The sequence below is a fragment of the Nannospalax galili genome, unplaced genomic scaffold (genome assembly GCF_000622305.1).
Source record: "Nannospalax galili isolate Female #2095 unplaced genomic scaffold, S.galili_v1.0 scaffold923, whole genome shotgun sequence".
NCBI classification, from domain to species: Eukaryota; Metazoa; Chordata; class Mammalia; order Rodentia; family Spalacidae; genus Nannospalax; species Nannospalax galili.
Window position 1 is genome coordinate 575623 of NW_008349753.1, and position 24022 is coordinate 599644.

Below are 24022 nucleotides of genomic sequence, written 5' to 3' on the forward strand. Positions count from 1 at the left end.
GCTACTCTGAACCTATTCAAAGGTATTTGGTACACCCAGAAAATGGTCTGTAAAAATCAGTAGTCAGTCCTGGTGAGAGCTAACTGACTGAATACTAGCTAGATAGCCCACACGTGGGTTGCTTTGAAGAGGGTTTCTTTATGAAACACCCTTTTGGGGTTTGTACCAAACATTAAATCTTGATTTGATTTCAAATAGAAAAAAAAAAGGTCATTCTGAAAATAATATTAATAGCAACAATAATTGTGTTTTCAAAAACAAAACACTTGCTCACATATATAAACTGTCTTTATGGAAAACTCTCAATGAATCTGAAGAAAATTCTCAAAGTTGTCCTACTAAGACCTGGCTTTTCATGACATGTGTGGCAGAAAGAGCAAAATGAATTTTGAAAGGAACAGAACCTTCTAAGAATGGCCTAGGGTGTAGGCAGGTTAGAAAGTAATTTTGCTACATTTATTTATGCTCGTTCAATCCCCCCAAACCTTTCCCACAATGTTATTGGATAAAAACTGCAGGAATATCACACAAATTATAAACTCAAGATGTGCAAATTGCAAGGTTCTTTAAAAGTTCATCTTAAAAACACTGGACAAAAATGAGTGTCTTTTCCTCCATGCCTTTTCTCAATTTCTCTACCAGTTCTGCTTATGTCTTTAACTCTTTTCTCCAACATCAAAGTGACAAAGTGCCCGCCGTCAGGTAGTGCTCGGTGGTCATCTGTTGTCACGTACTAGTTTATAATTCACATTCATCCTTTTAAACCACATTGAAACCTCCAATAGCTGGCTCTCCAGCAACTCTGAACTGTAATTACAGTGTTTAAAAAAGAAAATGAAAGCAACTTAGTTTCTTTTTCTTTTTCTTCCCAAAGAGTTTGAAGTGAGATACAGTACTCCTTGAATGTCAGACCAAGATGCTTGGTAATAAAGTCTGAACAGCATTGTAAATGCTTAGAGACAGTAATAGATGAGCATCTTCAAGATCTAATTCCTCATATCACACTTGGAACAACAACAAAAAAAGTGGCACCCGAGTTGTCCATAGTCATGAACTAGAAACAGTACTAGAGCTAAGACAAAAAGTTGTTGCAAGCCCAGCTCAGAGAGCTTCCGCCGCTGTCACAGAAGGGGAGCTTGCATTTTCCTCTTGGGAGCAAAGTCAATGCAAATAACCTGATTGATTTTTTTTTCCCTAACACTGCACAGAAACTAGTGCAGATGTTCCTTCTGTCCCCCACCCCCACTGCCACCTACCTGACCAGGAGTCACCTGAGCAGAGACTTCCCTGTCTACCATGACACCTAGCAACCTCAATGGACTAGCAAAGCTGGAACGAAATCCCACATGTGGCAGTTGCTCTTTTAAAACAAAAATCTCAGTGCAGTCAGGCCCCATAGGGGGAAATATATATATGTATATATATAGCTATGATTAAAAGTTGCTTTTTGTTGTAAAATATGTTGGAGAGAACCATGTTCTTTGAAACTTAGCTTTCCATCTGCTCTCTGCTACCTCCCTAAGGATGCCCTGAAGCTGGTTCCCTGCTGTTGCATGTGGGAAACCCAGGACCTCAAATCCCACGCTGAGAGAGCGAGGCAGACAGAGGCAGAGAAAAAGAGACCCTCACTCGACACCGTGGCACCCATGCACCCCGACAGGGATGTACCCTGACAACCCTGTGGGGTCCCTTCCCACTAAACTTGCTCTTGAAACTAGTGGGAACTGACGCCCTCTGGTTGTCTGTGCTGGAGTAGGCAGGTGCTGGTGTAGACACATTCACGGCCACCTAGGATTCCGGAGCTCCATGGCCAAGGCTCTGACCACCCTCCACCCACCTGCTCCCTGGCAGACACTCACAGACATTGCATATGCACCAGTATCCTGCGACACACCTGTGCGACTCTAATGACAAGGTTAGAACAGAAACCTAAAGTAAGAGGATAACATGTAAATACTGTGTTATTTAGCCTACAGTACAGTAATCTGGATACAGACGGCAAAGGAGGCCCACGCCTCGCTGCCCGCACGGTCTCTACTTGCCCACGTTGGACCGGCCTTCGATGCAGATTTTAACCTCCTGAGGAATGAGAGAAGGCTTGGGAAGAGTCAAAGGTGGCTCGTCCTCCGACTTCTCCAGCTTGCGGGTCTCTGGCGCCGACCACCTCCTCTTCCTCGTGCTTGTGGGCTTGCTTGGTTCTATTTTGGTGAGGAAGGATGCTGCAGGCAATCCTATTTTTTCTGGAAACTTCAATTCGCCATTCTCAGAGAGCACCTGGGTGCCTCCCTGATTGATGCCATTTTCCTGCTCGGCATACCTGTGTCTGCTGCCCGCCAGGCTGTCCGTCTTTGCGTGTTTCAGCAGGACGCTGGTGGGGTCCACCGGCTGGCCCTTTTTAACAGAACCGTTCTTCAGGTTCTTGAGGGTGAGCGAGATGCAGACGTCCCCAACGGAGAGCTTGGAACAGGGCAGATCAAAGAGCTGGCTGGTCCGCTCTGGACAGCAGGATGACCAGCCCTGTCCAAACACAAAAAAAGGATACTCTACCAAAACTTCGACGCTGACCTGTGGAAACAGAGACAAAGAGAGGAAAAGGGTGGAAGCTCATGAATCAACTCCTGTGTTTTTTTCTGTGCACACGTGTTTATGTGTGTGCACTTAGTGCATGTGTGTGTGTGGAGGCCAGAGTTCAACCTTAAGTGTCACATGCACCGTTTCTTCTTTTTTTAGTATTTTATTTATTTTTCTTTATTTTATTTATTATTTTTATTTTAGGTGTATGAATATATTGCCTGCATGTATGTGCATGCACCCGTGTTGTGCAATGCTGTGGAGGTCAGAAGAGGGCTTCGGATTCCCCTGGAACTGGAGTTAAGGATGGTTCATAGTCACCATGTGGGTGCTGGGAATCGAACCCAGGTCCTCTGCAAGAGCAGTCAGTGCTCTTAACAGCTGAACCATCTCTCCAGCCCCATATTTATTATTTTTTTATTTCATGTGTATGATGAGTATATTGCCTTCATGTGTGTAAGTGCACCTGTGTTGTGCAGTGCCCACAGAGGTCAGAAGAAGACATTGGATTCCCTTGGAACTGGAGCTACAGATGGTTGCTAGCAACCACGTGGGTGCTGGGAATTGAACCTGTGTCCTCTGCAAGAACAGTCAGTGCTCTTAACCATTGAGCCATCTCTCCAGCCCCATAGTTTTTTTCTTATTGGGTAATTTAACTTTATTGAATTAAATGTTTTTGTTTATTTTTCAATTTATTTTATTTAGTTATTTATTTTTATTTTATGTGTATGAGTGTTTTGCCTGTATGTACATAAGCGCACTCATGTCGTGCAGTGCCTGCAGAGGTGAGAAGAAGGTATTGGATTCCCTGGAACTGGACAGTCGTTAGTTGCCATGTGGGTGCTGGGAATCAAATCCAGGTTCTCTGCAACAACAGACTGCTACTAACTGCTGAGCCATCTCCCCAGACCCCTTTTCCCTTTTTGAAAGTTTTATATATGTATATAATGAAATATAATCATATCTACTCCCATTCCCCCTCCAACACCCCTATATTCTCCCAACATGCTCTCCTCCCAACTTTATGTCTTTTTTTCAGATAGCCCACTGAGCCTAGTCATGAGCATGGGTGTGAGGCCATCCACTGGAACATGGGAAACCTCCCAGTGGCCATACGCTCAATAAAGAATGATCCTCCCCCTCCCCACCCCACAACCATCACTGCCAATAGCATCACTGATCAAAGTGCTCAGAACATTAGATTGAGTGCTCAGCCCTAAACTGGCATCTGTATTAAGCCTCCACCACTAAGGCTGAAAGAACCCTGTGCAAAACAAAGCGGAATGAATATAAGAGCTGGGGGATGGGGAAGAATGAATGCTGTCTCTGAACATGACATGACTATTGCACCCATCTATTGTTTTTGACACAGGTTCTCTCACTGACTGGAAGCTCATAAAGGAGGCAAGGCTGTCTGTCCAGCAAGGCTCAGTGATCCTCCTGTCTGTCTCCCCAGTGCTGGGATCTAGGAATGACTTTAAATGGATATAATATGGACTAACGACTTTTAATTAACCCCAACAAAACCATGCACTTTTGGATCTGATGATCAGGGTGTCTCCTTGGCAACCTCAGTTTGGTACTCCACCCCAAAAGATAGTGAATGAATGTGGGGTATGCTTAAGAGTTAACATAGCAAAGTGCTGCGAGCGTCGGAAGCAGTGGAGGTTGGGAAGGACACTTGACCGTGGATGAATGTGAGCTAGGGATGAAAAGACCACATGGTCTGTGGAGATTAAGGGTGGAGCTAAACTTGTACTTCCCCATTGAAGCTGGAGAAATCATTTTGAATGAATTATGGCTGTTGCCTAACCAAGGACACAAAGGGAGAAACAGGATTGCAGAGAAAATTCCATAGGCACAAGGTGAGGATACAGACAGCTCCATCTGCACGGGTTGAGGGGGCAAGAGAGATCCATTGGCACAGTTCTGGGAGACAGAGGGTTCTAATAGCTGGGGGAAATGTGTCCTCTGAGAATCCGGACCCACTCTTAAAAACTTAATTTGAGTCATCTATTTGTTCAGGTGATTTTGATGGTGGTGCAATAATAAAACATACTGGGATTAAAATCGCACACCTACACACCTGGCTTTTTAACATGGGTTCTGGGGATCCAACTCAAGTCCTCATGTTTGCCTGGAAAATACTTTACCAGTTGAGCTATCTTTCTAGCTCCTATAAGTTTTATTTAACACAGACACACACAGACTGGATGGGAACAAACAATCAGTTTGTTTACAAACCGCCCCCCTCCAGGAATACTCTATAAATGAGGTTCCTAACCGGTGTTGCGTTTGTACTTACCATGTTGATGCTGGACATATGCTAATCAGATAAGTGCCAAGTCCATTTAACATTCAAATATTTAACTGAGTATTATCTCCATAGAAAGTCTCTGTTAAAACAATCCACTTAGTGCTCAGTTGTGAGGCTCAGCAGGTGACTTAGAAGCCTAGCTATGGTCATAGGCTTTAGTAGCTCACTGGATAACAGTCTCACACAGGACAGGACTAAATACTAGTAAGCTTGAGACTTCTATTAGGAAGGTACTTATGTTTTTAGCCCTATATTCCTAGCTCCTAAGGGGGCTTGGCATATGGTAGGAGCTTAGGTGCCTAAGAATTTCTTGCACCCTAAGGATTTCAGGGGTGCATCATCATTAAGGGCTAGGGTAACTAGGGACAACTTTCCCAGAATGGGCACTATTTGGAGATTTTGAGGGTAGACACTATAGGCCGGATAGCTCAAGTGCATAGTTCATCCACAAAGTCAAGTCCTAGGCTTGACTCCATCTCTGGGTTCATTTGAAAAATGAGTAATGAATTCAAGAGAAGGCCAGGTTTGCATGCTAAGCTCGTGCTTTACCGCTGAGCTATGTCCACTAGATAGACTTCTTGAATGACTAGGCTTCACTTCTTCATTGGTCCATAGAACACAAAAGTATTTTCAGAGGGGAAAATCACAGTGCATAGTACTTAGAGAGAAATTTCATTGCTCTGGGCTATTTTAAGTCATGTCAAGGGAGCTAAAGTTTTTCTAACCTCTCTGAAGTGATCAGCAATTAATGCAGAAACTTATAACTGGTCAGAGTGCTGAGAATAAGTGTCTATCGAGTACTCAGCCCTAAATGGGATATCTGTATCAATTCCTTGCCGAGGTTTAGGGAACATCTCAGAAAAGAGGCAGAAAGAATGTAAGAGCCGGAAGATAGGAGTGCATGAAATATTATCTTCAGGACATGAACTCACTGCAGCTGCTTGCTCAAGGTCACTCAACATTCCAACAGGCAGAACTAATCAGACTAATGGGTTATTAATTTAAACAAAGAGAAGTTAGGAAGGAGGAAGGGGATGTGTTGGGGTTCCTGGGGGAGTGGAAGGAGGTGTTGGGAGCTCTTGTAGTACATATGATCAAGAGACATTATTTACATGTATGAAATTATGGAAGAATAAATAAAAGATGTTCAATTAACACTTATTTTTGAATGCCTACTATTTGTCGTCAAACTCTCAAGCTTTCCAAGAGCATTTTTATATATTATACCAGTGAGAAAAGTACTACATTTATAAGCAATAAAATCATTTTCTTAATATTATAGCTCTTGGGACTGAATCCAGGTTTTTGGACCCCAAACACTTCCTTTCTCCCATTCCTCATGATCTTATGTGAACAAAGACCTTACAATGGCTTAACATTCCTATTACTGCAAAAAGCAGTGGCTCTAGCTTAAAGTAAATGGGATATACTGGCCTGAAATTGCAACCTTGTGTCATGGCATAGAAGATTGTTATATAGTATCCACTTTATATCTGCAATTATCTCACACAATTGTATAATTGTGTGAGAAAGACAGACAGGTTGAGTATTCCTGTCCTGGAATGTACCTTTTTGGAATTTTGGAATAGGCAGATAGACTTTACAGATTGATAATTCCTAATCTAAAAATCTGAATTGGGAAATACTCCAGAATCTGAAACTTTTTGAGTCTTGGTTAGTGCTCAGAAAGTTTGGGATTCTGGATTAGGGATGCTCAACCTGTATTTATACATTTGCATGTGAAACGTGCTGAGTGGTTACAGTATCCAATGAAGATGCCTACTGGTTCTAAATGGAGGAATAGACTACATAGATCCTCTCCCAAATCTTTCAGAGCCACTAATGACATAAACTGAGCAGAAGGAACAAATTAAAGGGGTATCGTTAAATTACATTTCTGTGAAGGTATATCTTCATTGTCAACATGACTATTAATTAATTAATTAATTAATTAGGTCTTTTTGAGACAGGGTCTCCCTGTAGCCCCAGCTGGACCATGTAGACCAGCCTGGCCTCAAACTCACAGAGATCCACCTGTCTCTTCCTCCCAAGTGCTGAGATCAAAGGTGTGCGTCACCATGCCCGGCTTTTAACCTGACTCATTTTTAATCACTTGCAAGGAGACACACTTCTCAGCCTGCCTGTGAGAGTATTTCCAAAGAAGAATGACTAAAGAGGAAAGACCCACCCTGATCATGGGCGGCATTATCCCATGGTCTGGGAATCCAGAGTGAATAAAAGAGTAGAAAAGGGGGAAAGGTCAGAGGAGGGCTGTTGTTCTCTTTTCTCTGTGTCCTTATCCAGCATCATGTGAACAAGCCTCATGGTCCTGTTGCTACAGTCGCAAGTTTTCCCTACCATGATGGAATTTACCCCTGAAATTGTGAGCCAATATAAATGTTTCCTCCCTTAAGTTGTTTTAGTCAGATATTTTATCACAATAATGAAAAAATTAATATAATTTCCAATTATGAAAGCAGTGTAAATAGAAATTACTCATAAGATTCACTAGACTCATGACTGTATTAGTTACTCTGCTGTTACTGTGATAAAACACCATGACCAAAGAAACTTAAGGAGGAAAGAGTTTCTTTTGGCTTGGGGTTCCAGGGGGTTAAGTCCATCATGACAAGAGAGCAGGAGCAGGAAGCTGACTGTTCATATTTTCATCCATGCAAAGGAAGCAGAAAGAGCAAACAGGAAGTATGGTGAGACTGTAAACACTCAAAGCCTGCCTCCAGTGACACACTTCCTCCAGCAAGACTCCACCTCCTAAAGGTTCCATAACCTCCCCTACAGCACTACCAGCTGGGAACCAAGTGTTCAAATACATGAGCCTATGGATGACATTCCTCATTCAAACCACCACCACAACCAATTATTTCTGCCTACAACCGGAGGTTATGCAAGGTTCAAGGTTCTGCTTCTAAACACATTGGCTTCTGTGGCTTTCCTTGCTCCTGGGCATGGTCTGTGGCCTCCTGGCCCAATAACTACTGGTGGTGTATAATCTCTGATTCTTCTCAACATAGTCAATACTTTATTTGCTGAAAATAACACTAGCTATAGATGAAGACAGATCTAGCTGAAGACTTTGGCATGTTAACAAAGTACTTGTAGACACATGAAGAAAAGTTTCAGTTTCAAAGAATTAATTGCCAAGAAAGATAGCTACCAGTTCATATGCTTACCTCGAAAGTGGACGTAATATTTTTAGACACTTTGGAAGTCATGTGTCTCACCTGCTCAAGCATCAAAGACAGGCCTTAGAATTAAAAATTATATGATCCACAGCTATCCAAAAACTCATGAAAGGAGCCTAACGACAGAGAAGTGTTTGAAATTCGAACTCAAGGGACCTGGTGATAATGGGATGTAATTTAACCTTTGAGATCCTTTTCTATCATGTTAAAGGGTTGTCTTTGGCCCCATCCTCCTAAGTTCTGACTTTGCCTCTTTCTAGAGGAGCAAGTTTCTGGCGTCTTGGAGAAAGATGTCATCATTGGGCATGCTCAGCTCATCTATACAAGCCAAGTCAGGGTCAAAAGATCATTCCGATAAACTCATTACTGTAGATAGTGTTTGGGTAATTTGGGTCACATGCCATTTTTCTGTTCATTCATTAATTAGTCTGAATGCTCTAGAGAATGTGATTTTTTTTTTTTTTTGGTCTGAATGCTTATAAACTAAAAATGTTTTGGTTTTGCTTTTCCGTTTTTGATTTTTTGAGACAGAGTCTCACTATGTAGCCCAGGATAGCCTCAAACTTGTGATCCTCCTGCTTCGGTCTCTTGTATCTTGGGAGTACATGTGTGTACTACCATACCAGGAACTTCCTTTTCTTTGGGGAGGAAAGGTTTAAAATCTTGTGGCACCTTTCTCAAATAGGTTCTCTGAAATATTCCTGACAAATCTATTTTATCTTATAATTAGGTTTGCCTCAAGGTTAACTGATTATTAACAGTTAATGAAGAAATCCATGGGAGTATATATAACCATGTCTGTGCCTGAAATTTCCTTAGAGAGGAGCCTTATCAATGGGGACAGTTTGAAAATTAAAATCAATGTGATTTTTCGACACGATGTCACTTTATACCAGAATGATGAGACTTGAATTCCATGAATTTGTTACCCATGGGAGTCTGTCCTACAGTGAATGATTGTGGATTCGTGATGATACAGTGTAGATTTTGTGGTTTCAACAAACTTCAGTGTGTGTGCAATAAACATGTGGTAAGCATGAGAGACCATGGAAGAGAGCATATTGTATGTGGCACATACTGCAGCACACACAGGCTCTCACCTTCCACACTAGGGCAAAGCAGGCAGAACGCTGGCTATCCTGTTGTCTGGCATTATTCACCTGGATGTCTAATCAGCAGCTCAACCTCAATGTGACAGAAACTCCTGACCCCGCCTCCCTTGCTCTTCCCCATCTCCATAAATGGCGTCTCCATTCTTCAAACTGTTCAAGTCAAAGCCTGGGAATCGAAGTACATTCTGTGTTGTCTCATATACCACTCACATCTCAATTATAGACGACTCTGTGGGTTCCTCTTCCATAGATGCCTAGACCATTTCTCACGACATTCACCACCTGTGCCCTGGCCAAGCCAGCATGTCACTTGGAGGGAAAAGTCACCAGGAACAAGCCCTGCATGGGGCTTACTTCCCATCCCTCCTCACCGCACACAGCAACACTGCTCTCTGATGGTGTTTTAATTACAAAGACACTTGCAACTTTGGGGTGCTATTTTGATACTTACGTTCATACTGTCTGTGTCACTTCTTCCCCTAAACTCATACCTCTAGTCCCAGAGTCTACTGCTTCCTGGTATAATAGGTGCTCAGTAAAATTCTAAAAATAGTTCATGTTTGCCTTCCATATGGAAAACACTGCAAGGGCGCAGGTGGCCAGCAGAGGGCACTGTTTAGGGTCATGGAGAAGCTCCACTTTAAAAAAAAAAAAACACCAGCTAACACAAGGGTCCCTCTCCCAGGGTGAGGGTGGATGCCTTTTTCCAGGACATATGTTTGTCCCAAGGCAACTTTCTGAGCCAGGCCATAGATGTCCCCCCAGAGATCTGCTGGTTATGACTTCATAGAATTATACTTTGTTTTCTTTCCCTTAGACCCTCCCTCCCTCCCTTACTTCCTTTCTTCTGACTGTCCATCATCTTATTGGGGCTCCAAACATTTTCCAGGATGGTCTCTGAGCCCCCAAAAGACAGCAAGTCCACGGGAGCAGGATGCTTGCAGGGAGTACCTCTCATTTTTAGGGGCAGATCACTCCCTCTCCTCCACTGCGCCTGTTTTCTTCCTGCTGTGTGTGAGCTCATCTGCTCACCATGGTTCTAAGAACAAACATATCTACCTCCCTCTCTGTGTGGTCCCCTCAACTGACTCCATTAAAACCATCACCCCAACTTCCCTTCTGGATGGAGGAAGTCAGACAGGGCAATGCAGCCTCACTTTGGGGATCATAATTTTGTACTGCCTTCCCAGCATGGCTAAGGACTGGCATTTAACATTAGTTTAGCTCTTTTATGTGAAATCACCTAAAGTTCCTACTTAGTCAATAAGCATTGTATCCAAACACATGTATTTATGCTGTTTGATCGTATATTTTAATGGCTCAGTGTACACATACACACATATATGTACATTTTGCTAAAAGCAGGGTTGAAGGAGAAAATTTTGTCTGCTCTTTAAATATGTCTCTTGTTTCTTCACAAGACTCCCTGTTTTCACAAATGTGAAGAGCATCTGTTTTAGCAAACTTTTTTTTTCTGCATAACACTATCTCATACATACAATTTTTGTCTGTAGCTGGAAGGCATGAGGTCTCTCAGAAACTGTTTTTTAGTGAATAAATCTTGCTTTAGGTCAAATCACAAAATCGGGACTTCCTGTGTGCCTGCGCAGTGGAATTATTGATTCTATTTTAACTCTAAAGAAGGTTCAGTCTGTTTCTCCTCCTTGAAGAATGGTTTGCAGGACTACGTTCACAACATGAAGAAAATCAGAGAGCCCCATGGTGATGAAGGAGATGAGTGAGCGAGATACTTATCCAGTGTTAAAAATCATTAGTTATTAATCAAAATCATCAACACTCTTCAGTGAAGCCTGAGAGGATCTGTGAGCATTCTATTTAAAACATCTGACCACACGAATGCTACACCTGACTGAGCCTTCAGTAGAAGTGTCTTTGGTTGTTCAAGGAAACCCACATCCTAGCACAGGGACACCACGGAACACAAACCCTACACCATAAAGCTGCATCTCCTCACATGGCAAAGCATGGCTTCCAGAACCCAGCAGCAAGAAGGTCCCATCAGGAGGCCTGTGGCTGGCCAGGAAGGGCACTGTCCATTAAATGACCATGCAGCTGATGCTGTGCTATTCTGGGTTGCATGGTTTGTACAGTTTCCATCCCACATGCCTTAAAGAACAATATCAAGGGTTGCAGCTCAGTGGTAGGGTGCTCACTTAGCATGCATGAGGCCCTGGGTTCAAGCCCCAGTACCACACAAACATACACACACAGAAGGTCAGCAGAGGTAGCCCATACCTGTACTCTTAGTGCTTGTAAGGCTGAGGCAGGAGGCCTATAGCCTAGGCTACACAGTGATACCTTGCCTCAAAAAAAAACAAAACAAGCTGGGGCCGGTGAAATGGCTCAGAGTTAAGAGCACTTGCTGTTCTTCCAGAGGGCCCAGGTTCAAATCCCAGCACCCACATGGTGGCTCTGGCTCTGGCTCTGTCACCCTCTTCCAGCCTTTGAAGGCACTACACACATACTAATAAACATACTGGCAACCAAACACTTGTACAAATTAAAATTTAAAGATCATTTTAAAAAGTCAATAATGGTAATGACAACAGCAAAAGGAAATCAGCCTCATATTTAGCATTGAAATAAAGAGGAGCTATCAAAGTCCCTGAAAGACATGGAGGATAATTTGAAATGTATGGTGCTAAGTAAAAGAAGGCAGTCTGTAAAGGCTATATCCTGTATGAGTCCTAGTCTATGACATTCAGAGAAAAGGCAGAACTGTGGGACAGTAAATTGGTGGTTCCTAGCCTTCTGCCATGTGGAGTTGGGAGAGCAACAAACAGGAAAGACATAAAAGAATTTTAAAGTAGTAAAACTATTCTGAATGGTACTGTAATGCTGGTTACAGGGCCTGCTACATTTATTGAAACTCACAGAAGGCACAAAGAGTAATTCTAACATAAACTGTGGGCTTTGTTCAATGACAGGGCAGTGGTACTGGTGCAGGCATAAAAGATTAGTATATGAGCGCAGTATTTAAAAAAATTTTTTTAACCTTTGTCTGCTTACTTAAAATCGTGTGTATGTATACATGTGTATAGGCACATGTATGCAGAGGCCAAAGGACAACTTGGAGGTTGGTTCTCTCTTGCCACCATGTAGGTCTCAAGGATCAAATGTAAGTTGTTAGGTTTGGAGGCAAGTGCCTTTACCCACTGAGCCATCTCACCAGCTCCCAGCGCAAGATTTTAACAATAGGAAAAACTGTATGTGTGTGTGAACTCCCTGTTTTCTGTTCCATGTTCTCCAAACCTAAAACTTGTTGAGTGTGTGTGTGTGTGTGTGTGTGTGTGTGTGTGTGTGCATGTGGAGACTGGAGGGCAACTTTGGGTATCATTCCTCAGGCTCTGTTCACTTTTATTTAGTTAGTTTTTGAGACAGAGTCTCTCACTAGTTTGGAATTATCCATGCATGTTAGGCTGGCCTGACTGCGAGCTCCAGGGGTCTGCATGTATCTGCCTCCCTAGCACTGGGATTCCCTAACTATTTTATATGGGTTCTGCGCATGGAATTCAGGTCCTCCTGACTGAGCCATCTCCCCAGCCTCTAAATATAAAAGTTTAAACAATCAAGTCTGTGATTTGTGTTGTGATCTCAGCACTCAGGAGGCTGAGGCAGAAGGACTGCCATGAGTTCAAGTTCAGCCTGGGCTACCCTGTGAGACAGCACAAAACAAAGTCAAGCCATACCAACCATGGTCTGAGGGATCGGCTTTAGGAATGACAAGCTCATCTAACTGGGGACACTTAGATCCATAAAAGTTGAAGAACAACACTGTTCTTCTGGTTTATTGTTTATATGGGGTCTTGCTATGATGCCCAGACTTTGCTTCAAATTCTGGGCTCAAGCAATCCTCCTGCCCAAGTACCTAGGACTACAGGCATTTGCTACCACATGGGGTCCATACACACACACACACACGCACACACACACACATACACACACACACACACACACACACATACACACACGCGCGCAGGTGTGGTTTGATGCAGTTTCCAGGATCCTCTGGCATCAGAACTCACAGGAAGTGCATTACCTACAACTGGGCACAGACCTAAGCATGGGGCCTTCGTTCAGGTCACTGACCTCTATCTTTCTGATACTTTTGGTTTCCTTTCCACCAGCCTCCATGGTAAATGTGGCCGAGGATGTTTCTCCTGGCAGCTAGGGGACTGATTCTCCAGGCTTATTTACTGTTTGCATGAGTGCTGGGACTATTTTTAGGCTCCAGCTAATCCATTTAATGCATACTGCTGCCACCGATGACTCACAGTCCACAGCAGTCAAACTGAGAAATAGTAGAATGAAAGAAAAGCCATCAGCCGACACACAATGAGTACAGCATCCTAAAGCCGTTGGAGCATGCACAACCACCCACCAGGAGGACAGGAGAAGAAAATGCCACTGACTATTAAGGAGCCACTAAGGAAGTAAGGGAAACAGTCACCCTGGGAGGATCTGGGAAGAGACAGACAGCCCTAACCACATATGGAGCGCAGTATTTAAGAAAGCCACAGCCAGTAGACAGCATCAGGCTGGAGCACTCTAAAGACAGACTTTTCTATGACTCCACTGGGCGCATCCCAGCTACTCTTCAGAAAAGCTGACTCCTGGGAGCATAGACAGAGATGGGCAGACTGCTCCTCTAATGGGACACTTCTCTGCAGATGGGGAGCTCACCCCCATTTGTACAGGGGTGCTCATGCTGATCTTGGTGGGGTGGAAGTTTAGATTTCCCAATAGAAGGTGAGAATGATGTCCCGCCTCAGCATGGGGACAGAGCATGAGGGTGGAGTGAGTGAAAGTGGCTTGCTGCCTGCGTTCACTGCAGGTGTTCAGCTTTCTGGCTGGGCTTTAGCACGCTGGCTCTCTTTACATTAACTCTTTATAGGGCACACGACATTTTATTTCCTTTTCCAAAGCAAAACTCCTCTCGTCAGGGTCAAAGTCACCTACAGTAAACCTAAGAGTGCTCCAGGCCCCAGGGCTGCAGGGTAGAGGAGGACAGCTTCAGACTTAGACTTTTTGGCTTGAGGCATTTTTCAGTCTATTTTCCCTGTCACTAACTTGCTTCCTACCCAGGCCGTGCTGTGATACTCATTCCTTCTTTTTCTTTTCCTTTTCTTCCTTCCTGTTAAAATTTTTCTTTATTTATTTTCAATATTTTAATTTTCTTTTTAAAATTTAAAACATTTTATTAGTACTGCACTCATTATTTTTATTTATTTATTTATTTATTTATTTATTCTTGGTCTTTTTGAGACAGGGTCTCCCTGTAAGCCCAGGTTGGCCTAGAACTCATTCTGAAGACCAGGCTGGCCTCCATCTCATAGAGATTTGCCTGTCTCTGCCTTCCAAGCGCTTGGATCAAAGGCTTGCATCACCACCATGCCTAGCCCCCCTTGTTTTTTGAAGGAGGGGGACAGTGTTTTACTCTGTAACCCAAGCTCTTCTTAAACTTATGATCCTCTAGACTCAGCCTCCCTAGTGCTGGGATTACAAACATGCACCACCACCTGGCCCACTCTTTGGAATCATACTGGCTCCCATGATTGAAACTCCCCCCAAGCTTTGACCCCCCCAAGGCTGAACACTTGGGGAACTCAAAGTGGCTTCTATTTGGGAGTGAGGCCCAAATGAAGCAATCTGCTGTCCTGTGGGGCTCCCAGACCCAAACACAGAGCAGGAGCTACCTGACTACGTGAAGAGGAAGGATGCTCCATCCATAAACACAGTGACAGGGAGCAAAACTTGAAGTCCCTTCACCTTCCCCATAGCACTGGGGGAATGCAAAGGTGCTCTCTTCACCAAACACAGAGCAGGAGCTACCTGACTACGTGAAGAGGAAGGATGCTCCACCCATAAACACAGTGACAGGGAGCAAAACTTGAAGTCCCTTCACCTTCCCCATAGCACTGGGGGAATGCAAAGGTGCTCTCTTCACTGGCAGAGCAGTGCAGGGCCCAGCAAAGCCACAAAGACAGTGGGTGACCAACATGCAGAAGTGCTTTCTTCCTACAGACAACAATGGAGGCATCTTTTGACCAGAGAAGTTAAGAATTCAGCTCCATAAAAACAGTCACCAAGGGGCTAGGGACATGGCTTGGTGGGTGAGAACCCTTGCCAAGCAATCATGAGGGCCTGGGTTTGAATCCTCAGCACACATATAAAATGCAGATGCGACTGAGCATCATGTAACTCTGGTATTGGTGGGTGGAGACAGACAGATCCCCAGAGCTTGCTGGCCAGCCAGCCTGGTCTAAAAGCAGAGCTTCCTGTTCAGTAAGAGGCTCTATATGAAGGCAATAAGCCAGAGAGTTATAGATGAAGACACCCAATGTCCTTGCTGACCTCCAAATGGGAGACATGGGCTCTCGCACCCACACACTCATGTGCATGCACCACACACACATATAACACACATAATACACAGTCACCAACATAGACCCCTGCCTCTGTTTTACACAGCTTTGGTTCCTATTATATCCATGTGCTGGTTAGCCAGAACTCAGTAAAATCTCTCCTGAATACACTTTTAACTTTTGGTTACCGATACCAATAAAAATGATCAAGTTTGTTCTGGAAGGCAGAAAAGCAAAGGCTTTGGAAAAAAAAAAAAATGGAGGAGAGGGAAGAGGATGGAGCTTAGTGGGACAGCACTTACCTAGAATGCACAGGATTTGGATAGCAACACCCAAACAGAAACAAAGAACAAAACAAAACAAAAAAGCAAAGCTAGGCTAAACACCCTGAAACACACACACACACACACACACACACACACACACACACACACATGCAAACAGACAAAACTCAAAAACCAAATGCAAGATGAAATTAAACCTAAGTCTGTTCAAGAAACTCTTTATAGAGCATCATTAACTTGTTTCTGAGAAGAGAGACAGCAGCTGAGGGTACTGAGGAGAGCGACTGGTCCCACACAAACGCCCAGCCCGGCTTCAGGCTCTCCTGCGGCGCTCTCTGGGAAGGACCATGGACAGTGTCTGAGTCCAGGCACTCTCTGCTCATGTAGGATTTATGCCCAGGATCCCAAAGCTATTTCTATCCTAGAAAAAAATCACCTCTTTCTTTTCCCAATCAAATTTGTGATTTTTCTCCAGTTCAACAATTCACACATTTCTAAACTTCCCTGTGGGTGCAAGTGTGAACCCGAATCTCACCAGCTTAGGAGACCTGGGCAATTGCTCAGGTTAGGGAGCAAAATGCTTGGGGAGACACCAGTCAGGTAGGGCGGCCCAATTAAGTCGGCTGTCACTCTCTCTCTCCCTTACGTACTCTCTTGTTCTCTCTCTCTCCTTCTGATGAAATGGTTTGAAACCTGTCACTTGTGCAAACGCAGCTTGTGTAGTATTTCACCTATGATGTTGTCAGCCAGTTTCTGATAGGCCTCTAGAATAAAGTGACGAATCATTGGTTGGGTCTGGGCCTTGGATTTGCATTTCTATGGTGTGAAACCCAAGTAGCCGCTTTAGCAGAACACAGGCCTCTTGCCTGGCTTTGAGAAAGCCCTTTCCAACACTGCATAGAAACACATTCCTCCTGTTCATCTGTGCTTACTGGTACCCCCAGCTGTCAGCAAAGAGACCTGGTATCAGGCTGTGGTTAGGAAGCAGAAGCAGGATCCGACCTCACAGGGAAGTCAGTCTCTTTATCATTTGCACATTCATTTTGCAAAGTTCTGAGCAGGGGTAAACACACCGAGATTGGTGCTCTCCTGGGCCAAAGAAGACTGTGGAATTCTCTAGAGTCTTTGCTTTGCTGAGCTGCCTGCGCCTGGTTGTGCAAGCCTCAGGTTACATTGGCTGAATTTGTTCTCAAGTGGGAAGATGCTGACCAGAAGAGAGACACATTTTCTTTCTTTTTAAAAAAAAGATATTTTATTTATTATTTTTATTTTATGTGTATGAGTGTATTGCCTATATGTATGTGAATGCACTGTGTCATGCAATGCCATGGAGGTCAGAGGGCATTGGATTTCACTGGAACTGGAATTAAGGATGGTTCATAGCTGCCATGTGGGTGCTGGGAATCAAACCCAGGACCTCTGCAAGAGCAGTTAGTGCTCTTAACCACTGAGCCCTCTCTCCAGCCCCAAGAGACACATTTTCAGACCTTCATTGCGAATACAGCTCAGTGGTATTAGTGCTCTTAACCACTGAGCCCTCTCTCGAGCCCCAAGAGACACATTTTCAGACCTTCATTGCGAATACAGCTCAGTGGTAGTGTGCTTGCCTAGCATTCGTTAGGCCCTAGGTTCAAATCTCAACATTAAAACAAATGACAAGCCAACCAACTCTCTGCCTGATGGCTTCTGGTCACAGTTATGTTCTAAGGATTACAAGTATGATGGAGAAGACATTCTAGTCTGCTTCTGTACCTTGTTAGCATCTAAGAGGTTCGAGCCACAATATCACTATGTAGCCATGGCTGGCCCAGAACTTGCTATGTAGGCCAGCCAGGCTAGCCTTGTATTTATTCACAGATATCTGCCTGCTTCTGCCTCCCAAGTGCTGGGATTAAAGGCACACATGTGCCTTGCTGACATAATTTCTATCTTCTAGGATCCTTTCCTATTTCACATAGGAGGCGAGCAGCAACTGTACCTAGTGAGTTCTAGATAATCGTGCCATTGTTTGTTTGCTTTTCCTCCCTGAATCATAGTGTTTGAGAAACCTTTCTTGGCTCTTACTAAACACTTTAAGAATTACAGTAGTATTTTTCCATAAAAACTATTTTAGGGTCAAAGGTCTCCATGAGGCAGGGCCTTTAATCTTGAGCAAGACCCCACCTCTGGTCTTTCAGGACATATGCCCATGTGTGGATAAGCCTATTTGACTCTTAGCAATGTGGGCTGCAGAGCTGCTGTCCATATAAAAAGGCTATGAGTAAATGTTATAAAGTGATTTAAGGTTCAAGCAAGGAGACGAAGGATGTAGCTCAGTTGGTAGAGTACTTGTCTAGTAGGTAGGAGACCCTGGGTTCAATCCCCAACACTGCCTAAACCAGGACCATGCCTCTAGTGTCAGTATTAGAGAGTTAGAGGCAGGAGGATCAGAGGATCAAGGTCATCCTCAGCCATAGTGAGTTAGTTTGAAGACAGCCTAGGCTGCAGGAGACTGTCACAACAAACAAACAAATAAACAAACAAACAAAAAACACCAACACAGACAGGATTCTGGAAAGGGTGAAAAGGGTGGGCTGAAGGAATCCTTAGAAATTAAGACACTTAACCGTAACTCCAGACTTGACATGATTGATTTTGGCTGCATCTGACTTTACCACAAGTCTAGCAGGTCACTTGGGGCAACCCTGGCTTCTTGACTTGCATGACTAACGCATTTTATTTTCAATGCTTTGACAGCTTATTTTCCTGTTGACAAGGGGGAACTGCCTCTCAAGGACTAGCTAATTCTTACAGTAGCCAACAACTCACCTGGAAGCACACTTTTCCTATGCAAACCAAGCCCATACCCAGCCAGCCACCTCCTCTATTGGTTCATCAGACACAAGGTCCCTTCTCTGATCACAGCAGGCCCAGCTCTCAGAAAACCAGACACAGACTTAAGACCTCAGAGCCCACCAAACTCATCCATAGTAGCAAACTCCAAGACTGCTTAGTTACGTGAGGCAGGCTTCTAAGACTCAGGGAGCTTTAAGGAAACTTAAACAACCTAGGGAAAACATTAGAGGATTCACAAGACCCCTCCCCAAGGTCATGTAAGTGGTAAATAATTGCAGGGGAAGAGGAGACTCTTCAGTGGAGCTGCCTGAAACTTTGGCAGGAAGCCCCAAGGATACAGCACTTGTGAGCTGTCACTAATGCGGGGATGGGCTTCTGGATGGTGGAGCTATCTGTAAATTACCCATGCTCAATAAATTCATTGGTTTACCAAGCTAGACATGGGTGAAATACTTTCTTTGGTCTCTTTTCAGTGCCTTGTCTAGGGTGAACAGATGCTCACGTCTCCCTAGGAAAAGTCTGAAGACATCTGTCTTGCCTACTCTTGCCCATGAGAACTCAAATAAAGGCTGTTGCCCACATTTCTCCCTTGCTCTATCCAAGAACCCGGCCCTTCCCTATATACTCTCTTTCCTCTTCCATGATGTAATGTGCCCCGGGTCCTCCTGGAATCTGAGAGTGTGACAGACTGTTTTCAACAAGGGTCATCTCCTGATTGGTTAGCTTTGCCACACCTAAATAATCAACTCTGTATTTTAAAACCTGGATACTGAAATAGGATCTGACAATCACTGGCATCTAATGTTTTCAGCTGGAACAACAGTCTGTCTTTTCCTGATACCAGAAGATTCACCAGAAAGGGTCTGGGTTCCTCATTCCAACCACAGAACCCCCTCAAAATAAGGGTGGCCACTTTCTCATTTGTCCAAGGATAGTACAGAGCTAGTGTCCTTCTAGATGCACAGAGAAGAATTCCTTACAATCAACTAGCGCCATGGGGAAGAAAGGCTTGTTTTAGAGAGCGAGGTTGGGAAAGACCACATCTATGGTCTGAGTGTGAGGTTTCAGCTCCTCTGCCTGCCTGTTGTCCTCTCTTGTCTTTCTCTCTGGACAGAGCTGATAAAGCAAAGCTGCTGTGAGCTTGAAGCTCTGAGTTGAGTTGTCTCCCATCTCTTGTAGCCATAAACCCAGCTCCCCTTGATACCCACCAGGACAGCCTCGAACTATAACTTGACTTTTATCCAGTGCCTTCCTATCCAGTGACTCTTGGCCTATAGGCTGGGTCACATGGCATAAAACTACTCCATCCTCCAAATAAGAGCAAGAAATTCCCTTTGTTCTCCATGTTCTCATGTTTTCTGTGATGGCTCCCTCTCCTAATGTAGCTCTTCTTCGGCACTGAAGGGGCTAGCTGTCCCTGGAGGGCCCCATCATCGCTGCCTATGGCCAGGATGTTGTAACTCTCCTAATTAAGATCTCCTAAGGGTAATTCATCTTAGCTCCCTTTCTACCAACTCATTGAAACATCTGTTATTTAAAACATCAGGTGCCAATGGGCACCCTCAATACGAACAATTCACCTTGCCAGAAAATGCCAGCATGGATGTGGGCCTTACTTGTGTGACCCTGGTGAAGGTTACCTGTGCTCGGTGTTCACCCACAGCAAACTGTATGACAGCCACACCCGGGCTGTGGCTGTCCTCGATCCTCTCCACGGTGCTGGAGTCGATCTTGAGGTCATTGCTGATCTCTGCGCTCTGGATGAAGTCCTCTGTCTTCAGGTCTTCCACTTTCTTCAGCTCCCCGTTGGCCAGCTGGATGATGGAGCCTTTCATAAAGTATGGCGGCAGTGTGGGTGGTGCCGCGGCAGGGGATGCCACTGACTGTACCACTGGCAGGTGGATCTGGGCCTGCACCATGGCTGGGTAGGCGGCCTGGGTGACCAGGGCCTCCGGGTTGAAGTTCTCACTCTTGGGCAGGGCTGTGGAGACGAACGTGTGAGGCACTGCAGCGAACTGGGGTGATGATGTGACTATGGCCGAGGCTGCCCCAGGCGTGTCCATGTCAGGGCTGCCCACTGGGATGAGAAGAGGCTGGGTGCCGGGGATCACTAGGTGCTGGGGTAGGCTGCCCGCATAGGTGATTGCTTGCTGCTGGCCGCTCAGGTAGCCGATGACAGGAGGCTGAGTCCCAGCATAGAAGGCCGTGGCTGGCAGGCCCACTGGGAGAGGCTCTGAAGCACTGTGCGTGGTCTGAATGACTGTGTGGGGGGACAGCGCGTAGGACCTGTGGCTGGCCTTCCCTAAGTGTAGGCCGCTCTTGTCATTGAGGGTAGAGGGGGAGGCCTCCCGGTGTGTGGCCTGCTGTACCTCCAGGTCAGCAGAGGGTGTGTTGCTGTTGGGCAGGACCATCACAGATGCACGAACCCCCGAGGTATCCCTACTGCTGTAGTCCGCTGGGCTTGGGTGGACCACCACGTGCCTGGACTCATACGGGTGGGGCACGGACTTGCTGCCAGCCTTTCCCAGGCCCAGTTCCACGGAGGATGGTGCCCCGAACCTCCGACTCTTCTCCATCTCCCCGTTCAGGACCTCCTTGGCCTGCATGACCTGTTGAAGCCTGCTGCTCTCGGCTTTTTTGGTGGACTCTCGAGGAACAAAGTGGCCTCCAGCGTCACTATATTGCACAACTACCTGGGACGAGGGCCCCAGGGTGAGTGTGTGCGGGATCATCGTCTGATGGGGGTGGAGGTGGACTGGGATGGCTGGAGGAGATGCTGCCCGCCCAGAACTCTGCGGAGAGCTGGAAATATGAACATATTGGTTCTGCTGGGTGGGTGGGGGGGACCCGGGTGTGACCAGCCCCGAAGCCCTGCTGAGGTGCTGCTGCGGAGGGGGCTCAACCTTATGTCCTGGTGCCTGGCTCAGACTGCCCATGTTGGCCAGCAGGGTGGAATAGGCCTCCAGCTGGGAGCGCTGCGATGGAGTGGTGGCCCCTGCAGCACAGGCCACGGCACTGGTGACGGGGTTGCCTGATGGGGAGATCAGCTGGGAAGGGATGAAACCTGCATAGGGCCCACTGTACTGGGAGGACCCAATGAACTGGAAGGTGTGTGACAGGTGAGCGTACTGCACAGGAGACACTGGGGTCCCTGACTGTGGGGGAGGGTACACCGTGGGCAGCGTGGTGGCTGTGGGGACTGACCTGGGGGCGCTGGGCGGGGAGTAGTCCAGCCCCGTGGACAGTGCTTTATGTAAACCCATTCCTTGTTGTAAACCAAGCTCCCCCGCAGTCCCTGCTGGTCCATGCCGCCCACCCCCATGGCCCCGGCTGCCAGGGGTGCTGGGGAGCCATGCCACGCCCTCAACACAGTGGTTGTCACTGGGCAGGGCAGTGGCCTTCTCCTCGGAGGGCCGGCTGGTGGCGGGGATCTCACGTTTCTTGGGAGGCAAGCATTCATTACTCCGCTCTTGGTTGGATTTCATTTTTCGCCGTCCCCCCTCCACGGTGGCTGTTTCACTGTCTGGCTGGCTCTGATTTTAGTCTGATAGACACAGAGTCACATTGGATTTCGGTAGGGGATCCAGGCTCTTCATGAGGAATCATCTCCCCGTGGTTCGCTAGGCCAGTAGCAGCAGCTCCGGACTCTGAGAAGAGGGAAGAGACCGAGCAAGGGTGAGGGGGACAGGAAAGAGAAGAGGGAGGAAATCAAAACATCAGCTCTGGGGGGGGGGGGGGGGAGAATCACCAAGCCAAACCAACCAACCAACCTAAAAAACATCATTACCCACAAGATTAATAGGAGGCCTCCGGATTGTATAGGAATTCTAAAAGCAGATTATAGCTCTAAAGTTAAAACAGGCAAAATACTGGCCAGGCCCATGAGTGTATCATAGAGAATTAAGATACTGAACAAGTTTCATGGTGCACATAAAAAAAAAAAAGGACTTATTTATTTATTTGTATAAGTGTTTTGCCTGCATGAGTTTACATACATGGAATTTGTGTAAGTGCCCAAGGAGGTCAGAAGAGGGCATTGGATCCCCTGGAACTGGAGTTTCAGATGGTTGTTAGCTGCCATGTAGGTGCTGGGAACTGAACCCAGGTCTTCTCCAAGAGCAGCCAGTGCTCTTAACCAATGAGCCATCTCTCCAGCCCCAACCAAGGATTCTCCTGACTCTGGTTCCCAGACATATACTACAGACATATACTACAGCGTCTGGACTTTACATGGGTTCCGGAGATCCGAACTCATGTCCTCAGGCTTGCATGGCAAGGCCTGTAGCCACTGAGCAGTCTCCCTACTCCAAGGTTATACTTTCCACCTAGTTTCAGACTTGCGGTAGGGGCAGTGATTTAATAGTTCTTGTTGATTTCGTTTCAACATTACCAACAGGTACTATGAAAATGAAAAATGACAGAGCAAGAAGCTGCTCTTTCCTCCTGGTTTTGATCAGGTAGGTAAGAACACTAGTGTATACAGGAAAGTGGAGGTTTAGACATCTGGTGTCTGAACACCAGAGGATATTTCAGTAAGGACAGGATCCTTCATGTTGACAAGAGAGGCACTAAACAGGGGACTGGAAACAAGAGGTAAAAAAATTCATGATGAAAAAATGAGTAACTAGGGCTGTGCCTGTGGATGTAGAAAGCCCTAAGGTGGACGGCGAGCAAAATATGTCTCAAATAAAGAGAACTTCAGGTCATTCTTTCACACTCAGTATTTACAAATTCATTAAAAGGACAATAAAATTAAACCACAAGAGCATCAAAAGAGCTGTCAGTTTTAGCTGTCTGAAAAAAACATGAATACTGATCTTCAAACTCTGGAAATCACTCTTAAGAAAGGGGGTTGGGGAGCTGGAGAGACGGCTCAGCGGTTAAGAGCACTGATTGCCCGAGCTTGGCTCCCAGCACCTATGTAGTGGTTACCAATGTTCATAACGCCAGTTCCAGGGGATTTGACACCATTTTCTGGCCTCTGTGGGCACTGCATGCATGGGTGAACTTATGTACATTCATGTAAAACACTCATAAACATAAAATAAAAATAAATAAAAGTAAAATATTTGAAAGGGGATTGACTGGTAAGTTCCCATGCTCTTACGTCCCCTAGCAAGGGAATGCTCATTACTGAAGTCTACTAGGAGAACTGTTCCGTGCGCCCCCTGCTGGGAGCACAGGTGCACTGCCCCATAAAACGCCCCAGGATTCCATTAGGGTATTCCTGCAACAGTGATTATGTCAGAATCGGAAATGAGACATTTGCATAGAGTAGTTCCAGCCAGTGAAGGAATAGGTTAATTAGCTCACG

At 45.5% G+C, this 24022-nt stretch overlaps 1 protein-coding gene across 9 annotated transcripts in view; it reads right to left on the reverse strand.

Annotated features, from left to right (window-relative positions):
• Nucleotides 1–1458: 1458 nt before the first annotated feature.
• Nucleotides 1459–24022, reverse strand: part of Atxn1 (ataxin 1) — a 470135-nt gene continuing 447571 nt past the window's right edge. For all 9 annotated transcript variants that reach the window (XM_017801654.2, XM_008847057.3, XM_029570390.1 and 6 more), the window contains 2 exons: nucleotides 20349–22355; nucleotides 1459–2565 (listed from right to left, as the gene is read on the reverse strand). In XM_017801654.2, coding sequence (XP_017657143.1) covers nucleotides 2035–2565; nucleotides 20349–22193 — 2376 coding nt within the window. In that variant the 5' untranslated portion in view covers nucleotides 22194–22355 and the 3' untranslated portion in view covers nucleotides 1459–2034. The remainder of the gene's footprint in view (nucleotides 2566–20348; nucleotides 22356–24022) is intronic.